Genomic DNA, 24,244 nt, shown 5'->3' on the forward strand with positions numbered 1-24,244 from the left:
TGTAGGCAAGTATAGTGACTTTTCTGCGTCCTTTATATGGAAGATGGGACAGCAGAGCCTTGCTGTGGGTGAGAGGTGGGGAGTGACTCTGCAGCTATCCATCTCCACCCAAGGATGAGGAGTGCATGTCTGCACCATTGCCATCCTAAGGCCTCTGGGTGGGAAGCAGAAGAGGGTCCTGTGCTCATTCAGAAAGGTCTGTGGAGCTTGGCCCTGGCCTGGGTGGGACAGAGCGTTGTCTGACAGCCTCCTTTGCTGTGTTCTGGCTTTTGAACAGCAGCAGCATCCTCCTTTTGCAAACGCTTTCACAGCTTTGTGGTATTGTCTAGGCTCAGAAGCCAGCTTCAGGTGGGGCTGTCCTCTAAGGAGCATATGTAATAGGGCCACAGGTGGGAGCTGTGAAGTTGATCTCCTTTGGGGCCAACCACAAGCTTCCCTGCCTGAATGACATTGGCAGACTAGCAGACCTGACAGGCTCCCAAGAGCCTTTTAGGGGGCACTGCATGGGCAAAGCTGTGACTCCATGTGAACTCAGTCAAGGTGGTCGGGAAGAAGGCTTGGGTATGAGGTTGGGATGTCACAACAGCTCTGAGAGGCAAGAAGTATAATCTTCCTTTTATAGGTGGAGATACCAATGTATGAAGAGGTCAAAAGATGTGTGGCCATAGGTTGAGATAGGTGCCTAGGAGAACAGAGGAAATTCCAAGAGGCCTCTTCCTGGTGCCCAGAGTAACTCTTTGGGGATCTCAGGATGCCCAGGTCATCTGTAGACTGCTTAGCGCCCCTCAGCAGATGTTTGATCAGCTAACTCTTGATTCTGAAGGCAGCCCTGTTCCAGGCATGGGGAAGACTCCCTGCCTTTGAAGGTATGTCCCTTCTTGCTCACCCTTTACAGATGAACAGCTGGCCAGATTCTCAAGCCCAAAATGTCACGGCACATAGTTCACAGATGGGAGCTGCCACGGTGTCTTGCGTACAGAGTTGGAGATGTTTGTATAGATGCTTTGAGCTGGGAACACTGCCATCTTTGAACAAAATCAGGGTTCTGCAACAAAAAAAAATGGGGGGGGAGAAGGAGGTCTGAACACTGGGAGGTGGTGACTGGTGTTCATGGCCTCCCAGAGGCCTGGTTTCCTCACAGCCCCTCTCTTCCCCTTGTCCCTCATGGTCCCTGTCTCCTGGTCCCTGGGAACTGACCTCTTGAATTCCTCTTGAAGTCACTTCTGCTTCTGGCCCTGCCCTTTCGTCTTGTTTCAGCTTTCACAGCCGTCTTAAATACCTTACTGGCTCCACTAGAGTCCCTCCTCGTCATCTCTGGTGCCAGGCCCCCTGTCATGATTTAAACCTGACCATCAGCATTAACCTTGACGTTCAACCTGCTAGACCTCCCCCACACCCACACCACCTGGCCCCGCCTTCCTTCCTAAAGCCCCTCTGTTCTTCCTGTGGGAGGCTTCACAGCCGCCACAACATTCTGAAACACTAACTGCTGACGCCCCCTCCCAACTGTCCCGCACTTCAACTTGGAGAGCCCCTCCACAACCCTGTTCAAGGGCTCCTTTCTGACTCCTGCAGAAACACTCACTTGTGTGCGGAGCCCCTCCCAAACCTGTGCCTTGATACTTTGGACTATAGCATAGGAGGCCAAAAGACACCAGACAAGGATGCTTGCTAAGTCCTGAGACACTGGGAGGTTCTGTGACTGGGGGTAGGGACACTGTGGTGGCAGGTTTGCTTTCAGTTTGGGGGCTAGGTCAGTTTTGAGCTTGGCGATAATTTTCCCGCTTGCCACATGGGTGTGAAGACATTCGGCACAAGGGAAACCAGGGAGCAAATTCATATTGAATGGCTCTTGTGTCTGAGCTTGAATTTGCCCTTTAAGGCTTTGGTCAGGTCCAGTGGCTTTGCCACATGGAAAGCCTAGCCATTGTACAGATGTTATGGGTGGGAGGAGTCAACTGGCAACCTGCCCTTCAAGAAGTCAGCTTGGCGGAACGTTCGACTTGTTGACCCTGGAATCCACCCAGGGATCCACCCTGAGGAAAGATCACTAAATGTAGAACAATAGCTCTGGACATGGGTGGCAGTTATTGCGCTGGCTTTGATAAAGAGAAAGTAATAGTATTCAGCAGAAGGGAAAGTTAACCATCCCGGACCAGTGATGGGAGATTGTGCAGGCCATAAAACATTGTGCGTGTGCATGCTTATGTGCACGTGTCTTTGTTAATGTGGGTGTGGGTATGTGGCACCTGTTCACGTGTGTGAGTACAGGCACAGCCGTGCCCCAGCACTGGTGTGGAGGGAAGAGGACAGCCTTGGGGGTCGGTCCTCACCCTTGCTGCCTTTGCCTGGTTGCTTGGCCTTCGAGCTTCTAGAGATTCTCCTGTCTCCACTCCCTTCTCACTAAGAGCGCTCAGATTGCAGATACGCATTCACGTGGGTTCTGGAGACTCCAACAGCTCTTCACACTTCCACAGAGATACTCGCTGAGTCATTTCCCCAGGCCCCCACAAAACACACTTTATAAAGACTGTGCCGTATGGACAATTCTTAAACCATGTTAACTTTTTTAAAGATGCAAAGCTGTGTATATACCATGGTTAGAACCATGCAGAAACAATAACAACATCCTTCTCACAAAAATACTCTGTGCTAGCTGGGTGGTGGTGGTGCACGCCTTCAATCCCAGCGCTCAAGAGGCAGAGGCAGAAGGATCTCTGAGTTCGAGGCCAACCTGGTCTACATAGTGAGTCCCAAGATTACACACAGAAACCCTGTCTAAAAAAGACAAAAAAAACCCAAAACTCTGTGCTGTGTGTGGGGGGGGGGGGGGGGGTTAAAGGTGTATACTACCATATTTAGTTTAAAATTGATTCAGTCATGGTGGCTCACCCCTATGGCCCCAGCACTTGGGAGGTGGAGGCAGGAGGATCAAGAGTCCAAGGCTTGCCTCAGTTTTAATTGAGTTTGAGGCTGGTCTGGGTTATACAACACCTGACCTCAAAACGACCAAAGTTGACCCAGTCCCAAGTGAAGGAAGGCTCCTGCAGTGTGGGACCTTCCTGGTATGGGTCACCCAGTGCCTCGGTCTGTAATCCGGCCTCCGAGGAGTGTTGAGGCTCCTTTTGGGCATCACTAAACGGGTCTTTGCAGCTGACCCTCACTTGGCAGGGAGGGAGAGCTGAGGTTCATATCCAGTCCTCTGCTGAGAGTTAGGTTCCTGGCACAGTCATGTCCTAGGACAGTTCACTTTCTCTTCCTACCACAAAGGAGTCCCTCTGATAAGACTGCTCTGTGAGCTTAGAAAAGGGATGTGCTAGAGCCCAGTGTCAAAAGAACCAGAGAGGGGCAAGTTGTTTTCTGGAGTGGGGATCATGTGTGCCAGCTGCCAGGAGGAAGAGAACTTTTTCCCACAGCAGCCCTAGTGGCCTTGCCCTTTCAACTCAACTTCTGGCAATAGCCAAAAGAGCATGCAGGGCTGGCCTATCCCACTGTGCATCATGGCACCCTGGTTTTAAATCATAAGCATACGCTCCAAATCCTAGCTCTATCACTGATGACCTTGGGGCCTTGGACATGTGCCATCCTGCACCCCACACTCAGATCCTTTGCCTGTAAGATATATCTAAGAGAGAGAGCAGAAATTCTTAGCCTGTCAGGAAGCTACCAAAGCAACCAGACCATAAGGCGAGCTCTTGTCAGATTCCTGGGAGGAGCCACTTCCCAGCCTCAGCCTCCATTGCTGCTCTGGAATATGCACACAGATCTGTAGGGTCTTTGGTTTGTTCAAAATAAGCCAGACATAATGGATTTCAAAGAAATAGGAAATCTCTTAGTTTATCAATGTTCACTGTGTACAGATGCAGGGCAAAAGGAAGTGGTCTGGAGTGTGACACTGCTTGGTGTAGGCTTGGGGCCCTGTGGGTGTCAGCATCTGAACACCTGACTCTGACCTCAGGCTGCAGACTCTTGATGGACATCACTGCTGGAGCCAGGGCATGGCAGAGCCGAGGAGGAGGGATGGAAGGTTTGGTTCTGTTTGTCCTCCGTGCTCAGTCAGGCCAAATGCTGTCTTTAAAGACTGTCTTGCCACCTGCTGGAAGTCCTGCCCCAGCTGTGACATGCTTCATGTGCTGAGAGCTTCTGTGGTAGGCACTGCCCTTCATGACAGTGGTTCACCTCAGGTACACTTAAGGAAGTTGGCCCTGAGAGAAGGACTGGCCTGAGGACCCACCACTACCCTGACTTACCTCCTACGAGGTACCCTCTGGTGCTGGTGCTAATGACATCGTTTTATACCAAGCCTGGAATATACAAACTTCAACTAGACCGATCTTGTACACATCTATGAAAAAAACTGATTAAAAACTGTCAGACTTGTGGTATTATATTTTACAAAGTTGCAACAAATTCTAAACTATCTAGTACTAAGCCACTGTGATTAAAGGAATCATGGGTAGGTTTCTGCAGGCCTTGGTCACATTTTTATCCACATATAACCTTACCTCATGTGAGTTTCTGTTTATATCTTATTTAATACATGTCAATTCATGTTATTTAATACATGTTGATTCATGGACATACAGCCAACAGCATTATGGCTCATGCTTCGGTGAAGTGTTTCTGACCAGTGTATTTCTCAGTGAGAGAGCCTTCCTGTGCAGAGAAACACCAGATGGTTTTTTAACATGAGGTTTGGAGCAGTCATTTCAACCATGAAATCATGAGCAAAAATGTTGAAAATCTGGCTATTTGTAGACCTCGATTAGATCCTGTGCTTACAGTAGAAGACGTCAGTCAAGAAGCTACCTTGGTGATCTGAAGATGGCTCTGTAACTAAGAGCACTGGCTGCTCTTCCAGACCACTGGGTTCAATTCCCAGCACCCACATGGTAGTTCACCACCATCTGTAACTCCATTTCCAGGGGATCCAATGCCCTCTTCTGGCCTCCATGTGTATGTTGAGCAGACAGACAAACACTCACATAAAATAAATCTTTTTTACACAACATTAAAAAGATGTATGTGAGCTGGGCAGTGGTGGCGCACACCTGTAATCCCAGCACTTGGGAGGCAGAGGCAGGCGGATCTCTGTGAGTTTGAGGCCAGCTTGGTCTACAGAGCGAGTTCCAGGACAGGTTCCAAAGCTACAGAGAAACCCTGCTCGAAAAAACAAAAATACCAAAACAAATATATATATAAAATCCATGGATAATGAAGAGCAAGCATAATTGTCAGGCTTTGAGTGCTGATATACCTAATTAGATTTTACAAGAGCAGAGAGGTAATTTGATGGGGGAGAGGGTGCAGCTGGAATGAATTCTGAGTTCTGGAGAGTCCCTGTACTGCTGAAGGTGAGGCATGAATGAATAGAATGCTTGTGGGCACCCACTCCTCCTGAGCAAACAGCAGCCTTACAAAAATGTTGCTTTCATTCTTGTCCTCAAGATTCAGTTACTAGTTTTGTGCTCAGGTCTCTGCCAGGAAGTAGAACCAGCCTGGAAGGAAAGATGACCCACCACACAATGCACTGTGCGCACAAGAGACTGTGAGTGAAACATTCCCAGCTGTCTCCATTGCTAAGAAGCTTGCATTACCCCAAGCAAGTGCAGACTCCGCTATCACTCAGCAAGTCTGCATCGGACACTGGGCAGATTGCAGGTCCTAGTCTAAGGACTGGGAACACAGTCAAGAACAAAGTGGGCATATGTCTACTTTTCTGGTGCTTATAAAGATAATAGACAAATAAGTAGTTAGTAGTTGCTAAGGATGATAGAGAACAGTGAACTGTAAGAGGAAAGAGAGGGGTGCTGGGGGATGGGAGCTTATGTCATATTAAATGAAGCACACTGAAAAGATGCCCTTGGAACAGAGACCTGAGTGTAAGAGGAAATGCTAAACAGGGGTGTGGGAGAGGAGCATTCCAGGCAGGAGAATTGGCATGTGCAAAGGCCCTGAGGTGGGGACATGTGAGAAGGCATAATGGATGATGGGAGCAGTAACAGAGATCAAAAACAGTAGATGATAGGAGGAAAGGCTGTAAAAGACGCTTGATCAGCCAAAGGAAGGGCTTGGCTTCTGTCCCAAGATGGGAGGCATTGACTGGAAGGGTGCCACAATCCAATCCCTGCTCTGAAGGGACCCCTCTCACTACAAGGTTGTAGGGGCTGAGAGGATCACTGGGTTCAGACTGTGGTGGTTGAGGGTGTGGATGGGCAGTCCTGAGATGCGTCGGATTCTGGATATGCTGAGCGGGAAAGGGAGGCTGGCACAGCCTCTTCTGAAGCATGTCAGAGAATCATGTGATGAGGCTGCTAGCTGTCATGGGCACAATCAGCACACACACACACACACACACACACACACACACACACACACACGCTTCAGGAACCTCTGAAGTACAAATTATTCTAACACACATTAAGATTTTGAATTGAGAGGGCTAGGGAAATGGCTCAGTCAGTAAAATAAATGCTATGCAAGCTGAGCATGTGGCTCCCAGCACCAATGGAAAAACCAGTGCAGTGGCATGTGTCTACAATCCCAGTGCTGGGGAGACAGATTCAGGAGCATCCCTGGAGCTCATTGGCCAGCCACCATCGCCTAATTGGTGTGATCTAAGATCAGTGAGAGATCCTGTCTCAAAAATAAGGTAGAGGGTGATTGAGGAAGAAACCTTTGTCTCCACACATACACATGTACAAACATGCACAAACCCACATGACATATATGCCCATCACAAATACACATATGCACACACAGAAAGAATTAGGATTGGGATAAAGATAAAAATATTTGAGCTATATTAAAGTGGGGCTAGAGAGATGGCTCAGCAGTTAAGAGTATTGGCTGCTCTTCCAGAGGACCTGGGTTTGGTTCCCAGCACCCACATGGTAGCTCACAAGTATCTGTAATTCCAATCCTAGGGGACCCAGCGCCCTCTTCTGGACTCCATGAAACACTACATGCAGGTAGTACACAGCCGCGTCCACCCACACATATAAAACAAGAAAGGTGTTTTTAAGAAGAGAGGCCGGGGAGATAGCAGTCAGTAAGGTGTTTTCCAGGTAAGCACAAGGGCCCGAGTTCAGATCCCCAGCACCCAGGACCAAATCCAATCATGGTGATTACATGGGGTTACACTTTTGTAACCCCAGCACTGGGGGACAGGGTAGGAGGATCACCAAAGCTGGGTGGCCATGCAGGCCAAACAATTGGTGAGCTCCAGATCGTAGTGAGAAAGCCTGTCTCAAAAAGTAAAGTGAAAAGTGATAGAGTCATATCAACCTGCAGCCTCTATGTACGCACGAGTATACACATACCTGTTCTCACGTGCATACATGCGTGCGCACACACACACACACAGAGTCAAATAGTGCCAGTGAAATGATTCAATAAGTAAAAACATTTGTTTAGTAAGCCTGACGACCTGAGTTCTGTCCATGATCCCATGGTAGAAAGAGAACCTGCTGCTGAAAGTTGTCTTCTGTGTGTGAGTGCGTGCACCCGCACACATACCAGTAATAATAATAAGTTGGAAATAATTATAAAGAGAATAGACTCAGGCAAATGAGTGGTCCCTACTGTTTCTAGAGAGAGCCCTCTGTGTCCAGGCTCTGCCAGCAGGGAGCAGGCATTATTGCTGATGTTCTTCCATGTACAACTGTAATCGACCCCATTTACAGAAAAGGCACCTGAGACTTAGACGTATACAGTGGCATTAGGAGCCCGAACCCAGATGCATTTGATCCCAGCACCATGCTGTTTCTGTTAAGTTCATCGGTTTCTCCATGAATACAAACTTCCTGAGACAGAAGACTTTTGAGTGGGGACTGGGCATTTACAGACTCCCCCTCTTAAAGCATTTTTAGATACTTGTTTTGACCAAATCAAGAGGCAGGACAGCCTCTCTGGAGAGGAGTTTGTTAATCCCTGGCCCTCATCCAGCAAGCGTGAGCAATTCTGGGCCTTGCCAAAAGCTGGGGATCTTCCTGGAGGTAAAAGGTTTCCGCATGATATGGGAAATGCCACCAGCAATCAGCTGGACAGGGACCAGCTGCAGGACAGGCTGGGCAGCTGGCAGCTGCAGATGAGCAAGAGCACAAGAGTGAGGAGGATACTGCAGTGAGAAGCATGGCTCGTGGGCAACGCAGGGCACGCTTGGGTGAGCCGTGCTGCATCTGTGCTCATCCCACAGGCCTCAGGGACACAGATATGACTTGGCTCCGAGCAGAAGCAGCAGGGCGTGGGATCGTGGGATCAGGATGAGCTGGGTCATGCCTTCTGACACTGTTGCTCATGCTGTGGGCTTTACAAGTCTCTGGTTTTCTGCTAAGAAAAAGTGACCTTTGGACTAGAGCAGTGGTTCTCAACCTGTAGGTCACAACCCTTTGGGAGTTAAACGAACCTTTTACAGAGGTTGCCTATCAGATATCCTGCATATCGGATATTTACATTATGATTCATAACAGTGGCAAAATTACAGTTATGAAGTAACAATGAAAATAATTTTATGATAGGGGGTCACCACAGCATGAGGAACTGTATTAAAGGGTCACAGAGTTAGGAAGGTTGAGAACCACTGTACTAGAGTGTCATGAGATGCTGGTGGGGTCAAGGAGATCGGTTATTGGAGTATGTTGGTCCTGGTTTGGCTTCCCTGGGTGGCGGAGGCTCTCTAAACACTGATTGGTGGAGGGCTGTCTCCATGGAAAGGGGCTGTGGTCCCAGGCAGATCTGCTGACATCTCTGCATCCCTTTGGTCCCTGATACACAGGCCCCAAGAACAAAACAGCATTTGAAGGTTGGCTTGGGTGACTTCTGGGGGTACTGCCTCTCCTTTCTCTCAGGTTCCTCCCTACAGACCCCCAAGGAGTAAGTTTCTTCTCCTGCAGCAAATCCTATGCAGAAATTCTTCCTTAAACATTCATGTAAGGGATGTCTTTATTTTTCCCAAAGCATGAACCTGTTCCTCATTGACCATAAGAAGACTGATCACAAGTTCTGTTTAAATCTGTGGGCAGGATGCTTGGGGTTAAACCATTCTGTTTGTACTCATGGTCCTGTGTAGTGGTGCCTTCTTCCTTGGGCCTCAGTCTCACCTTCTAGTTATGTGTGGCCTGCCTTAAAGTTGGTAGAGCACTTGTCTTACCCCTCAGCTTTTTCTTCCTTTGGAAAATCTCTCCTTTGTTCTTATTGAACTCAGGCTTGCTTTTAAATGGGGATGGGTAGGGGATGGGAAGAAGGCCTTTCGCCAGAATCCAGAATCCAGCTGCCAGCCCAGACTCTGTATCCCATTTGATGGTCAACCACAAACAGATTACCTGCCCTTGCTGGATTTTAATTTTGCTGTGGATAAAATGGTGACAAATTGTCCCTGAGGTGTCTTCCATCCTAGGCTTCTGAGACCACATCAGCTCCTGCCTGTACTTGGGATGGCATAAGGAGCAGTGAGGGCTCAGGCTCCCAAGAGCCAAGGCCCAAAGAGCAGAGAGAGGCCACAGAGATGGAGGTCCACCAGCATCCTCTTCCTGTGCTGCTTGAGAGGAGGAGGGGCAAGGGAGGAGCTACAGAGATCGACAGCTCTATCAGTGAGGAGACCCAGGGAAACATATGCCGTGGCCAGGGCTGCTGGGGGCATCCACCTGCCAGGAGTCATTTGCCAAGTTGTCTACCAAGCTGAAGTTGGCACCATGGCCTCCCTGTTCCCACACCTCTCCCTGGTATCTGCAGAGAGTCTATCCTAGAACAACTGGCATTGGAAGGAATAGACCCAGGGTTCTCCTACTGCTCCCTGCCCCTGGTAGATGTCCTTGGACAGCCAGCCTGGAAGAGGGTGCCTGTAACTTCAGCATCAGCTTGTGCCTTCTCAGACTCTGAGAGGTATACAGGTATATATACAGGTATATACTGTAAAGAAGAGCAGATCCCTTCAAGAAGCAACGATGGGATGAAGCATTCTGATTTCCCAAGAATTGCCTATCTCTCCCTTTATTATCATGGTTGGGTCCCAAAGAGACTGGTATGGACAACAGGTCACCACAAGGGCTTGAAGTAAATGTACTTGAGAGAAGAGAGGCCCCAGATCGCACCAGTGATCATGTGATATGACTCCGAGCTGCTGAGGGTTCAGGGCGCTGCTTGCCCGGTGCCTAGGCTGTAGAAAGGAGGGACAGTTGGGAGACGCAAGAACAGAAGTCTCTGGATAGGACTTTGCTTTGTTTACAAGAACAGGAGCAGTCCTGCTCAGGCTAGAAGGCGCAGGAAGAACTCTTTGGAAGAAGCCTAGATGCTGCACTTGCCTCTGGTCTCAGGGGAGGACAGGCAGCTGGCTTTCCATCTTGTCCTGCTGCTACTGCTGAACATTCTGGACCATTCCCTCCCTTCTGGACCATGCCGATTCTTTAGCAACTATCCATTGAAAATGGAGGTTATGTGGATTATGTTTTGACAGGGTTTTTAAAAATTGAGATGCAGTTCACAGACCATAAAATTCAACCTTTGAAAATATACCACCCCCCAGATTTGTAGTACATGCACAAAATTGTGTAGCCAACCCCACTATCTCATCCCCAAGCATCTGCATCATCCCCCTTAAGGATCCCCATCCCTGTGGGCAGCTGCTTCTCTGTGTCTTCTTCCCCGCATCTTGACAACCACTATGTGGCTTCTGTCTCTATGGATTTGCCCATGGTGGTCTTTTGTGTAAACAGGGTGATTCAGCACTTGGTGCTGTTTGCATCTGACTTCTTTCCCTTAAGTTAGTGCCTTCCAGGCTCATCCGTGTTGTGGCCCATGTCACTACCTCTTATCTTCCGTGGCTGAAATCCTGGTGCATGGGTGTCCTGTGTAGCACTCATTTGCACCTACTGACGACCACAAGGCGCTCCCCACCCTTGGCTATTGGGAAGAGTGTTTATATCCACCCTGTGCAGTGTGTCAATGCCTGTTTCATTCCTCGGGAAATCTATCTAGGAGTGGGTTGCAGACTCAGAGGCCATCCTGTTGAGCGTTGTGGGCGACCCCCAGGCTGTCTTCCATGGCACTGTCACCATTGTGCATGCCCACTGGCTGTGCAGGTGAGTTTCTCCACACTTGTCCCCTGTCTTCTGATAGCCATCCTAGTGGATATGAAGTTGTATCTCAGATTTTTAACCTGTAGTCACCCCTCTTGTTTGGGGGGTAGGCAGTGCTTGAGGTTTAAACCAGAGGCCCCCCCCCCATACTCAGAAAGCCCTCTGCTATTAAGTTACATCCTCAGCCCCCAAATCCTTCTTTAAAATATGGTCCTACTCCGGGTTTGGTTCCCAGCACCCACATGTGGTTCACAACCATTTGTAACTACATTCCAGGGGATCCAATGCCCTCTTCTGGCCTCCATGGGCACCAGGCACACATATGATGCACATATATACATGTAAAAACTCATACACATAATAAAAATAAATTTCCTTCAATTAAAAAAAAAGTAAAGAATTCAAAAACAAAGAAACAAAAAAACAAAACCAAAATGGTCTTTCTGCCCTGGGGAAGTGGCCTAGTCAGTAAAGTCCTTGCCATGTAAGCCTGGGAACCTGAGTTTGGACCCCCAGCTGGGCATGGTGTACACTGTAATCCCAGCCCCTGGGAGGCTAAAATAGAAGGATTCTTGGGGTTTGCTGGCTAGCCAGTCTGGAACAGGAGAGCTTCAGATTTGGTGAGAAACCCTGTCTCAAAAAATAAGGTTGAGTCATTGAAGAAGACACACACACACACACACACACACACACACACACACACACACACACAGGAGAAAAAAAGTCTTCAAACTTTCTGTTGGTCAGTTTTTGTCCCTGTGACTAAACATCTCAGCAAAATGAGAGGTGGGGACCCGATTCGTTTTGTGCCCACCTTAAGCAGTGTTAGCCTGTCGGGCGAGGGAGGGCGTGAAGCCGCTGTTCACCTCATGCAGCCAGAGAGGGGAAGAGAGGGAAAGAAAGATGGACTGGCAGGCAGAAAGAGAGGATACTCATACATGCAGATTCTGTTCCCTTTTATTCTGCCCTGAGGCCCCACCTCTGGGATGGGGGTGCTTTCCTCAGCCTCAGTGCTGACAGTCAAAATTAATCAGCACATCTTCCACAAGTAGAACAGATACGAGCATCCCACTGGCTGAAATGGAGAAGGAAGCCGAGCGCACCCTGCTCAGCAGTCCAGAGCCGAGTTCCCTTAGGTGATGTGTAGACCAGGGCTTGAGACCAGTGCTCAGGCATCTGAGACTTGTCACTGGAGGCTTCCTGTGGAGCTGCCTCAGCCCTCCAGCCTTTTCTGGTTGCCTTGGGAACCCCTTGAGCATTTGGCCAAGTTATGGAACAACCTGGCCACTGTACTGGGGTTGCCACAGTGAGAACATAGAATCCAATGGCTCCGTTGAGTGGTTTCAGTCCAGGGAGTGGCTTGTGCCAGAGACAGGAAGTGAGCTGGAGAAGTGCCCCCACTCCATGTACAGGAAGGCTGGGCTCGAGTGTGCTGGTGGGGGAAGATGAGACCGTCCTGAAGGCTGCAGCGTTTTCCCATTGCCTCAGTGGAGTTGCCCTAGTGGTCTAAGGTTGGAGGGTGGCTTCTGGCAAGTGTCCTGGCCCATTTCCATTCCCATCTCTGCATTAGCATTCAAGGAGCACACATTGCTGTGTTTGCCTAGGAAGAATGTGCCAGGTTCTGCTGCTGTCTTGGCAGAGACACGATCCCTACCAAACTCTGGTTGCCATGCTCTGCTTTGCACAGCTGTTGGAGGCTGAGTCATCAGCTCAGCCTGTTCTGTTCTCTGGGATTTCAGGGTTGCTTTTTTCTTTTGTTGATAGCTAATGCTTTGAAAAAACGACCTTCAAAGGTATATTCTGGGACTTTCCCTTATAATACTGGGATGACCTGACCACCTGGCTGCTCCCCTGTTGAGTAAGATGCCAGTATCTCCCAAGAGATGTGCAGCTTCCTAATCTTATAGCTGGAGAAACTGCTACCCAGGAGTCTAATCATTGAAGAAGAAAGCATCATTTGCAAGTCCCTTGTTTCATAAACAGCCCTAGAATCAGAATGTGGGACCCAGAGTTCCTCAGAGACCATCTAGTCTAGCTCTATGATCGAGCACAGATTTTTCAGCCATTGTATTATGAACCATTATGTGTTAATGGTGTTTGTTCCCATGGAATACACCAGGAGGCTTCAGCTAAGGGGTTAAGACAAGAAGGGATGGGGGCTGATCCCTGAAGGAAGGCTACAGAGCACACCCTGAACACACACAGTCCTGGGGATGTTGTAGGCTGGCAGATAGCTCAAGCAGAGAGATGGTGGTGCTTTGTCAAGCAGAGTTCTCATTGCATTCATGCACACATACACACACAAACACATGCGTGCAAGCGAGCATGCGCAGAGGGGGAGGGAGAAGAAAAAGAGGAGGAGGAGACCATTGTAAATGGAAAGGACCTGATCACCAGGATTAAGTGTTTTCCCTTTATTCTCAGATAACCATGAGCTTCTGATGGATTCCAAACAGGGTCCAGGTCCTTTATTCCTGATGCTGCCGAGACCCATGCCTTCCTGAATTCGCCCCTGGAAGACCCAGCTTGGTCTCCTTCCCTCTGGTCCTGTCCTTTCCCAACACACTCTAGACAGCTCCCCACCCAGGGCTTTCTCACATGCACATCTGATGTGCCCCTGCTTTTTCGCGGAACAGTTCCGTGCCTCCCTGTGGCCCACTGGACAAGACCCTGGCTTATCAGAGTGTGTGGCCTGGACCCTGTCTCCACTTGCAGCCTCACCCCCACTGTTCCTCACCAGGCACCAAGCGTCCAAGTCACTGTTATTTAAGCCTCTGGCCATGCTGCTCACTCCTACTCATCCTTCCAGACCCAACACAAGGTTCTGGTTGGCAGAGGCTTTTCTTGACCTTCCTGCGGCCATCAAAATGTCTTGTGTTTCCTTCTTGAAGGTCATTTCGCACTTCACTTGTTTACTTCCAGAACACTGTCTGTTCCTGTTTGTTTAGCGGCTCTTGTGTGACAGAGCACCCACCCATGCCATGCCCGTGCTCTGCTGCGTGTTACTCTCACAGTACCCAGAGGGGAGGTGCAGCCCATGGCCGAGGAAAGGCTGTGTAGTTCAGCAGTAGCCAGACTCGTTGAGGTTTGCAGTCAAAGAGCACAAGAACCAGAATTCAATCCCAAGTCTGCTGGACCGCATTTCTGCATCCTTTCTGCCCTCCTTCCCCATTTTAGGCCCTTAGGCAGCACTGAGCATGGGAACGACCAATCCAAGAGGCAGATATTTGTGTGGTTACTATGGAGGGTGCACAATGGGGAAACAGGGAACTGGTGTGAGAGAGACAGGTTTCCTTGGGGCTGAAGGGATGAGAGATTGTTGGCCCTGCTCCCGTGGCTTAGGATTTCCTTTCAGCTTCTATTCCAAGTGGCTGCCTGGGGACAGGCCTGTGGGACTCCAGGCTGAACAGGCGGCATGGCGATAAATGCCATGGCAACATGCCTCCTCTCTAGGGCTATGATGAGGGGGCGGAGCCAAGAGGACACAGGACACACACTGGGGCCTCTGAGCAGGATCCTGAAGAGGAGGTGCCCTGTGGGCCTGGATGGCTTCTGCCTTCCCAAGAGGGCCCCTGCCTGTAAGGTCCCATCCCAGCAGGGGAAATGGCACTTCCACTTCTGGCCTGAATTAATGGCTGGTTCGGGTCTCCCAGGAGACTGTCAGCTGTGTCCGGGTACAAATACCACCCCATTCCCACCCACAGCCCTGGAGGAAGGAACGGAGAACAATGCAAGGGGGGGGGAGGTGTTGCCAAGCAAGGTAGTAGCAGGGACAATGCTGGGATTGTACCGGGGCCACATGGGGTTCCCATCTAGCCTCTCTTACCTGCCTCCCAAGACCTGGGCCTCGAGTTCTACCTAGACTCCACCAGCTCTCCAGCCATACTCACCCAAGCTGGCTGTGGTAGAGAAGCTATCCGGGAGGTGAGGCCTGTTGAAGGTGCTAGAGGCAGCCTAAAGCCGAGAGGCAAGCAGTGATGGGAGCATGGCCAGTGAAGCCAGGGTGGCATGGACTAGCCGGGGCCCAGAGGAAAGAAAGCTGCTAGCAGGCCACCTGGCCTCAGAGGAATTCACTGTGTGGCCGGTTGTCCTCCAGGCTTCGTCCACGTATGAGCAAAGCCCCCCTACCTACCCCACTCCAGCTGCTCCCACAAGACCCTGCTGTGCCCACGAGGCAGGGACCCTGTGTACCTCTCCGGACAGGTATGCAGTCCACGGATGCCCACCCTGTACTTGCCCACGGCCTCTACTGTGGGTCTGGCCCTGAGGTTGTTTCCAGAGGCTTTTCTTGAGTGACTGAGGCTGGTGGATGAGAAGCGGTACCACGCTAGCTGGGCAGCTCAGGTGACGGGCATGGTGTCAGCGGCTCTTACAGCACAGTATCTGACACCTCTGGGCAGACAATGCTGGCTGTGTCCAGGCCCTCTAGGGGAACGGGCCGTGTTCTGTGTCACAGCCAGGAAACTGGCCATCTGAGTAGTGCCTTTGTCCACTCAGGAGATGGCCCCACTACTGTCCAGGAGAAGCAAGCTCCTGGGGACCCTGACATGGGAAGGAGGTGGTCCCTGGGTCAGGAACTCTGGGGTTTGAGATCTCAGTATCCGATGCTGGTCTGGTTCAAATGCTGGTCCTGCCTCACAACTGGGGTGTGACTTGGGCAAGTCTATTTGCTCATGGTGGCCCTAATTCCTTATTTATAAGGGGGGACTAACCTCAGCCCTTCCTCATAGGGTTGTTGGGAGAAATCAATGGCGTAATGTACGTAACCGTGTAGCACGGGCCGGTGTGCAGTGGGGCTTAGCTTGGTGGCTGCTTCTCCCCGAGCATGAGCAGAAGTCCAGGGCATGGCATTCTCAACTAAGGTTTCCCAGGCTATCATCTCCAGTTCCTTCTCTGAACGTGGAGTCAGAGGCTATGACCTCTAGAGCTGGCTCAAAACTACCCATTGGCTGTAGAAAACCTAGGTTTCTCTCCATTGATCTAAGGGAGCTCTGGGCTGATGTCTAGTATAACCCTGATCCCAAACAGCTACACCCTCTGCATGGGGCCTCTCCCTCCCCCACATCCCTGAAGACATCCTGCAGAGCTGTCCTTGACACTAAAGTCCCTGCTCAGAAGACCATCTTAAGGACCCAGCGCGGGAGTCAGTGGGCCTGAGTCCACCCAGCCCCCTTCTCAAGTCTCCTGGGCATGTGAATGCCTCTTGCTAGACCCACCCACCGTGGGACACTCAGCAACTAGGGAGGGCTTCTGCTCTCTTGACCTTGACCTCCTGTGCATCAAGCCTGTGCTCACTTTCCTGGGATGTGCTAAAATAAACATGCACGTTTATATGACAAGCATCTACCCTGAATGCATGTATGCAGCATGAGAGTCAGAGGGCGTGGCTGCTTTGTCCTGCCTTGGGAGCAGGCGCTTGAGCATGGACATGGTCATGTGTGTAACACATCTTGGAATGCCCTATTTTGTCTGTATCCATTGATCTTTCTACACGTGTGCTGGTATGTCCGTCTGTCTTGTCTCCTTTGTAGCCAGGAAGCCCTGAACCACGTGCCAACTGGGAAGGTGATGGTCAGCGAGACCAGCCCGGCCTAATCTGGGGCTCCTATTCCTGCACCAGGAGTCCTCCGACCTGCAGCCCCTGCCACAGAGGGAGGCCTGGATGTGGGAGGCGGGCTCTGAGGGGCAGGGACCTGGGGAGAAGCAGGCTTTGCTGGTAGAGTAGAAGACCCTTTTGCTGCACTAGTGGACAGGAGACCCTTGTCCTGCTGTCCCCGTGACCGTGGTGGGGTCTTCACCCACCGGGTGCCTTCACTGACCTGGAAGATCTGAGGTTGGGCTGATGACTTCTAGCCACCCATGAGGCTCTGAAAACTAACTGAGACTTTAAACCGGGGTTGATTAGCAGTCTGTGCCAAGCCCCACTGAATTCATTGGCGGAGGCAAGCGCCCACAGCCTAGCCTACAGGTCCTCGCTTGATTCTGGGGTGTCGTGCCAAAGGGCAAGAGGAGAAGCCATGCCAGGCAGTGGCCCCAGTGAGAGGATGACGTGGCCCGGCCCTGCCCTCCCTACGCCCCCCACAACCCGCCCTCTCTCCTCAGCCCCGGGAACACCGCCCATCCCACCGCTAACCAGGACCCGAAGCCTCATGGCCATGTCCCTGCCAGGAAGTAGACGGGCCTCTGCTGGATCTCGCAGGTGAGTGGGTCTCTCCCTTGTATAGAGCCCGAGCTTCAGAGGCTCAGGCTTTGTCTTCATCTGCAGCAGACTTGCAGTGTGCCTTTAAGCAAATCGCGCCCTCGGTTTCCCCATCCTTAAAATAGGCTGGTTGATCCATGCCACCTCCAGGAACTATTTAAGAACCTAAATGACACGGTGATGTAACAGTTATCTGAAGGTTCCCATCAGCACCAGCCCTGCCATTACTGTCCCTGCAGTAGATCTCCTTTGACTGTCACCCTGTGGGTCCCTCCTCCAGTCACCTCCTGTCTGCCCCACGCTACTCCCTCTGTTTCCGTTCATGCATGGATATCCTTCCCCGGGGCTAAGAGACCCTGGGGTCCGCCATTTGTCCACAGCCCTGTCTAGCCTCTGTTCTTGATCCCGGGGAGCTAGGAGGGTCAGCCACCTTCCGGTTTCTATCTTGATTCTACTGTGTTCTGTCACCCTTGTCTCTCTGTGTGTGTGTGTGTCCCCTCCCCACCGCCGTTCTTCCCTGCGATGAACCCGAAGCGGGGGCACTTTAGGCCGCAGCGGCCTGGCAGTGTTCGCCCAGTGCCCACAGCTGCCCGCCAGCCAGAATGAGCAGCTGCCTCTTCTCCCCGCCTCCAGGCGTACTTCTCCACCTGTGAGTGTGCGGGACGCCTACGGCACCTCTTCCCTCAGCAGCAGCAGCAACTCTGGCTCCTGCAAGGGCAGCGACAGCAGCCCCACACCGAGGTAACCCGCTCCTCCTCCCAGCCAGGCCCAGCCGCCTGGGAACCTGGTGCCCAGGAGATGGGGGGAGCAGCACCACGTTCTGACCGTCCCAGCTCTAGCATTCTTACTGACTGTGGCCTAGAACACGTCACCACGTCGCCCCTCTGAGCTTTGGCTCCTCTCTGTAAGTTGGACATGAGCACTTGCGATGAGCTGTCAGGGACAGAGACAGGCAACTCCTGAAATATCACAGACCCCCACCTGTTCAGGGTCACCATCCATGTGAACACCTTTTGTCCTAATTATTCCAAGATGGCACCTGGGCCACCAGCCATCCCGTCAGCAAGGAAGAAGATACCCCCTTATATTGGTGGCTCTGAGAAGGGACTCATTCCCTGTGAAATTTTGCCCAGACTTCATTGGTTAGAATTGGGTCATGTGACTTACTAGCGACCTATCCAGCTAATTCAGAAGGGACTAATGATTTCCTCCCAATGGCGCCACCCCAAACAAAGAGGAAAGGGCTAGATGGATGCATTTGTCTCAGACACTGCAAGTAGCAGAGGTGGTGATGTGCTACGGGTGTGGCATGTGCTGACTTACATGTAAGCAGCAGGTACAGCAGGCAGAGACCTGAAATGCAGGGTCACACTTGAGCGCAGGTAAAGAAGTGTTGTGGGTCTTTGATTCTGTCCAGAGCGTTAGAGTCAGGGTGCTGGTGCGGCATCCTGTTTCCTGGGTGCTGGAATACATGTGGGCACTATGTGTTGGAGTTGTAGGGAGCTTCAGGCTTCCTGTCTCTGAGACTCAACTTTTTCTTTTCCATAAAATGGAGCTAATCACACAGCTGTCAGCGAGTTGATCTGCGCACTGCCTATATTCCTGGACCATAGTGAGGCTTGAGGGTTATGGACAGGGGGTGAATCCTAACTGCAGACCCACAGTCAAGCTCCTTCCTGAAAGCCGTGTCCTGCGCCTCTCAGCAGAGATGTCTTCTGTGTTCAGTGGTGTCCAAAGCCATTAAAGCCACAGATCTCAGTTTTTTCCACCAAGGTGTGGATGGTGGGTAACAGTCATATGCAGGACCTGTGCCTGCTTTTCTAACCGATTTATATCTTGAAAAGCCTGGACAAGCAGACTTTTCTCTTGGTAACAGTTTTGTACTACATCTCCCATCTGAAGCCGTTGGGGCAGTCCCTAATTGCAAGTTGAGCACCTATAGAGAAGTCCTGTTGCCCAAAAGGAGGCCTGCTATCCCTGGAGAGGGGCAGGGGAGTACCATCTAAGGGCCTCACTGCAGCCACTGTCTCTGCTAAGATGTGTATGATCACATTTCTCTTTTTTAATACATCACACACATAGGGCGAAGCTACTAGTGATCATAAACATGTATTAAATGTTATCTTGGAAAAAAATGCCCATGAAAGCAAATGAGAACGTTCACACATTGCCTTTTCTGCCTCTTGCCTCATGCCTGGCTGAGAACTCCTCACTTATACAGGTGTGTGTTCTCCTGCCAAATCCCTTGCAGGGCAGGACAGATATAGGTCTGAATGAAGGATGCTGGATGGCTTCTTCTCTTTTAGGGAGATCTTAGAGTAGGGTGTGAAAAGCCCAGGCAGCCACCATGCCACCCCTTGACCCTTGCAAGGTGGAAGAGAGGCTGTGTGATCTCCCTTCACCGCCCACCCTGCTCTGGCCACCTTCTCTCTAACATGTCACATGTACAATAAACACGACACAGCTTCCATGGAACTCTGAATCTGCCTTGAACATGGCCACTTCCACAATGGGTCTCCACAGGACCTGTCTCTTCCAGCCCTGTGCAGCGTCTATGTGAGGCTAAGTGTCCCCAGCCCCTGGAGCAGCAGAGTGATACAACGGGGTTTAAAACCAAGATCCGAGCAAGGTTCTTAAGAACAGATCCTGCAGCCAGGAAGCTGTGGGTGGAACCATCTGAACCATAGTCTGTTGTGGAATCAGGGAGTTCTCCTTCCTAGGAAAGCCTTGGCCAGCACTCCGTCCTGAACCCAGTGGCCCTCCAGGCGGAGGCTCCTCCACAACGGTGTGGTATGACACACTGTATTGGTTGCAGAAGGCGTCCAGCCAGCTGCAACTCAGGGCCCTGCTGCTAACTGTCCACACCTAGCAAGTGTCCATATGTGTGCTCACACATGTCCCAGAGCATGGGTACGTAAACATGGCTGGTGTCCTGGACCAGACAATTACCTATGAAGGCAGCATGAAAATGCTATAAGTATACCCATGGGGATGTGCAGGTGCACATGGCTGGAGACATCATGAATTTCCTGAGAGGAAGGAGTGCCCAGGCCTCCCAATGTGTACGTGTAATGTAGACCTGTCCTGTATGTTCCTCAAAGTGGGTGAGGAGAGTGCATCATGCTATCTACAGAGACAGCCGTGGCTTCACACCTGTGTCTGTGCCCCCCATTCCTGTCCCTAGGCTAGATAGGCTTTCAGCTGCAGGGAGGAGAGTGTCTCCCTCCTAGGAAGATGTCACCTCCTCTGCAGATGAGTCCTTATCCTCCAGGCCCACTTGGAACAGGCCCTTGCTCCCTCCTCTCACCTCCTCTGTTGAAGACAGGCAGCCGGGGTTCAGGAAGCACAGCCTACATGGAAGCTGGTTGAACCACCCTCCCTGAAGTGAGTGTATGTCTGTAGGACAAAGGCTTCCCCTTGCTGCAGTGAGGGTCCACACACGCTGTCATAAGGCACTGAGCACACACAAGCCTCCTGAGGTCCCCTCTTCCCCAAGCAGAAGTGTCTTGAGTCCCCTCACCTCACAGAAGGCTGGCTGTCTTTGTGCCATGCCCACAAGGCCTGCCCAGGAGGGCTGGTGGCACAGGCTGAGCTGAAGACAGTTAGGCCCAGCTCTGTATTCAGCCTACCCTCTTCATCCCCCACCTCTGATGGACATACTCTTGCAGACGCTCCATGAAGTATACACTATGCAGCGACAACCATGGCATCAAGCCCCCCACCCCAGAGCAGTACCTGACTCCACTGCAGCAGAAGGAAGTTTGCATCCGGCATCTGAAGGCCCGGCTCAAGGACACACAGGACCGGCTCCAGGACCGGTGAGTGGCAGCCAAGGAGAGCCCTGGGAACACCAGCTAGCCACAGTCTCAGCAGAGCCAGGGTCCTGGGGCATCCCCTGGGAAGAAGGAGGGCCTCACTGCCATCTACCTGAACTCTCCTCTCAGCAAAGTCTCACTTGGGCCCATTTGTAGAGGCTCCAGCCCCTGACACTCCTTGACTACTTTAGGCAGGTGCTTGGGGCCAGTGGGAAAGGGTCCCTGTAAGGACTGTTAGTCACTTTCCTTCTGTGATCCTCTACTGACCACAGCCCTGCACCTCTTTTTGATGGAGGCTTCTCCCCTGGATCCTGTCTTCTCAGGAAGCCGGAGCATCTCTCTGGCTCCCTTATCCCTGGGGGTGAGAAATAGACCTTTAACCCTCCCATGCCTCTGCACAGAGGTCTCAGCCCATCAGACCAGACCTATAAGCCTTCTTCCATGTCCGCTTCCTTCCTATAAAAGACATAAGATGAGAAGATGCTATAGCTGAGGTCCAGCTCAGCCTGGGGGTCTCCCAGGAGCTCAGGGCCGGCTGTGCTTATTCTCGGGTCCTTGTAGACACTTGGTGCTGACCCTCCTGGTGGTTTCATCTTTAAGAGCCACACTTCAAAGGGTTGAGCACTATGGCACATGTGTGTCACCCCAGCACCCAGTAGGCTGAGGAAGGATTGATTGTAAGTTTGAGGACAGCCTGGAATGCATAGTGAGGCCCTGTCACAACACACAACAAAATCCCTGCATTAGGGTGAGATCCCCACCTCTGATCACCTTCGCCAGGCTTCTCTGAACCGTGTCTGTTCTGAGCTGGACCAAGCTGTGCGGGCACTAGAGCTCAGGGCAGGCATCCCCACTGTGCCTTTTCTTTGCTTCTACAGCAGCTTTTATACCCACCCAAAGTCATTCTACATGCCACAGAACTGGCCCTTCTAACCTCTGGATGGTGTGCAGTGCCCTCACAGAGTCCTCAGTTTCTACAATCCGATACCTCTTTGTTGTTGTTGTTTATTTTTGTTGGTTTGTTTTTACACCCCAACCAAAGTTTCTCCTCCCTCTCCCCACCCCTCTCCCCACCCCTCTCTGCACCCCTTCTCCCCACCCCCTCTCCCTCAGCACACCCACTCCTCCTCCTCTGTTTCTCTTCAGAGAAGGGCAGGCCTGCCATGGTTATCAGCCTGCCATGGTATATCAAGTTGCAGTGAGACTAAGGCATCTTCTCTTCTGTTAAGGCTGGATGAGGCAATCCAGTAGGAGGAATGGGTCCCCGAGGCAGGCAACAGAGTCAGAGACAGCCCCTGCTCCCACTGTTGTAGGTCCCACAAGAAGACCAAGTTACACAGCTGTAACGTAAGGGGAGGGCCAAGGTCAGTCCCATGCAGATTCCCTAGTTGTCAGCTCAGTCTCTGTGAGCCCCTGTGAGCCCAGGTTAGTAGGTTCTGTGGGTTTTCTTGTGGTGCCCTTGACCCCATGGCTCCTTCAATCTTTCCTCCTCTTCTTCTGTAGAATTCCCTAAGCTTGGCCTAATGTTTGGCTGTGGGTCTCTGCATCTGTTTTCACCAGTTGCTGGGTGGCTTCTCCGATGGCAGTTGGGCTGGGCACAGACTATGAGTATAGCAGAATATCTTTAGAAATCGTTTCATTGACTTTCTTCTTTTGCCAGTCATGTTTGGTTCTGGTCTTTTGGGTGTCCCCCCTCTGGGTCCTGGCCCTCGGGGGTGAGTCCCTCTCATGTATGAGTCTCCAGCTGCACCAGTCATTGGTTGATCACTCCCACAGTTTCTGCACTTTGGTGCCCCCTTTACCACCCTATTTCCCTTAGCAGTCATTCCCCATCCCCTCCAATCACCCAGCTCCTGGCACCCATCGGTCTTCTTGTCTTCATCCATCTCGGGACATGTTATAGTACAGCATGCATGACCGGACTCTACCAGTCCAGACTGGGTCTGTTGTGTTTCCAGAGGTCAAGGTGGTCTGTGGGCTCCTTGATCTAAGGCTTCCCTTTCGGGTTCCTGCCCTCTTCCCGTGATGCTCAGGGTCTGATTGCCCTTTGGAACTGATGTCCATGAGGAGCCAGAAGTCCATCTCCCAGCTTCTTCTCTGGACCAGCCAGCAGTGGCATGTCGGCCATCTACCTGGTTTTGGCAGACTGTCCTCTCATCCCCAGCCACTCTGTTACCTTTGAAAGGCCCTCAGCAGGCCTGTCCTTGGCATAAGGCCTCTCTCCTCCCACCCTCCAGGTATTATTTAATATCCATACTTCCTGTGCTAGCCTTCCCTCTACTTCTCAGCCACCATGTGCTTCGACAGCCCCCTCTGTGCTTATGGACACTGTGTTCCCACACTTTGAGGTGTCTTTTCTTCCATCGTGCATCCTTGCTGGCTCCTTCCTTTAAGATACAGTTCACATGTTATTCCTATAGCTCCAGGCCAGCTCAGGTCGGGGACGCCATTGTCCCTGAGGTCTAGCCAGCTCCAAGGAGAGAAGCACAGGGGCCACTAAGCTGAGCATGCCCAGCTCCTTCTTACAGACTCACCTCCCAGGGGTGGGGCACCAGTGGGAAGTGGAGATGCTCCACCCTGAGGAAGAGGAGGGAGATCAAGGACCCCATGCCTGTTGTCTGCCTGCTGATGCCACTTAGGCAGCTCCAGTGCACTGCCCTCCCCTAGCCCACTGCTGAGTTATACCGTGTTGAGTGGTCAGACCCTCCTAGAGGATATTGCTTGACCTCTGGAGCCTATTCCCGAATGGGATTTCCAGTCTAACTTTGGAAAATCTGTGGTTCCTTATGTGGTACAGTCACTCTGCTAGGCCCATAACCCCCTAGTGGTAGTCATACCATTGGTAGTTTATTCACATAGCCAGGCTTCCAGCTGAGATGTCCTATGTGGATCCCATCGCTAAGATGGTCCTGAAAAAGAGTGCCAGGACAGGATGGTAAGCCCCTGTGAGTGTCCGCCTTTCCCACTGCTTGCCCTCGGTGTCCACTGAGTCTCACCCTGACTCAGCGACTTGACAGGCCTTTCCGGGTGAAGGCTCGCTGCTGTTCTGTTGCTGGTGCAGCCCTTCTCTCCGTCACTGCATTTCTCATCCATCTCTTCAGCCTCTCCTCTCTCTTTGTTAGATTTACTTATTATGTACACAGAAGAGGGCACCA

The 24,244-nt window shown here is 51.4% G+C and overlaps 1 protein-coding gene across 14 annotated transcripts in view; it reads left to right on the forward strand.

The window, feature by feature from the left end:
- Snph (syntaphilin) overlaps positions 1-24,244 on the forward strand; it is a 42,646-nt gene that overhangs the window by 13,664 nt on the left and 4,738 nt on the right. The window contains exons 2-7 of one of the 14 annotated variants that reach the window (XM_036185776.1): positions 15,172-15,278; positions 15,806-15,833; positions 16,607-16,640; positions 17,178-17,274; positions 17,809-18,015; positions 20,943-21,092. In XM_036185776.1, coding sequence (XP_036041669.1) covers positions 17,225-17,274; positions 17,809-18,015; positions 20,943-21,092 — 407 coding nt within the window. In that variant the 5' untranslated portion in view covers positions 15,172-15,278; positions 15,806-15,833; positions 16,607-16,640; positions 17,178-17,224. The other 13 variants (XM_036185774.1, XM_036185768.1, XM_036185779.1 and 10 more) reach the window with 13 other exon arrangements.

Source organism: Onychomys torridus, chromosome 4 (genome assembly GCF_903995425.1).
Source record: "Onychomys torridus chromosome 4, mOncTor1.1, whole genome shotgun sequence".
Classification (NCBI taxonomy): domain Eukaryota; kingdom Metazoa; phylum Chordata; class Mammalia; order Rodentia; family Cricetidae; genus Onychomys; species Onychomys torridus.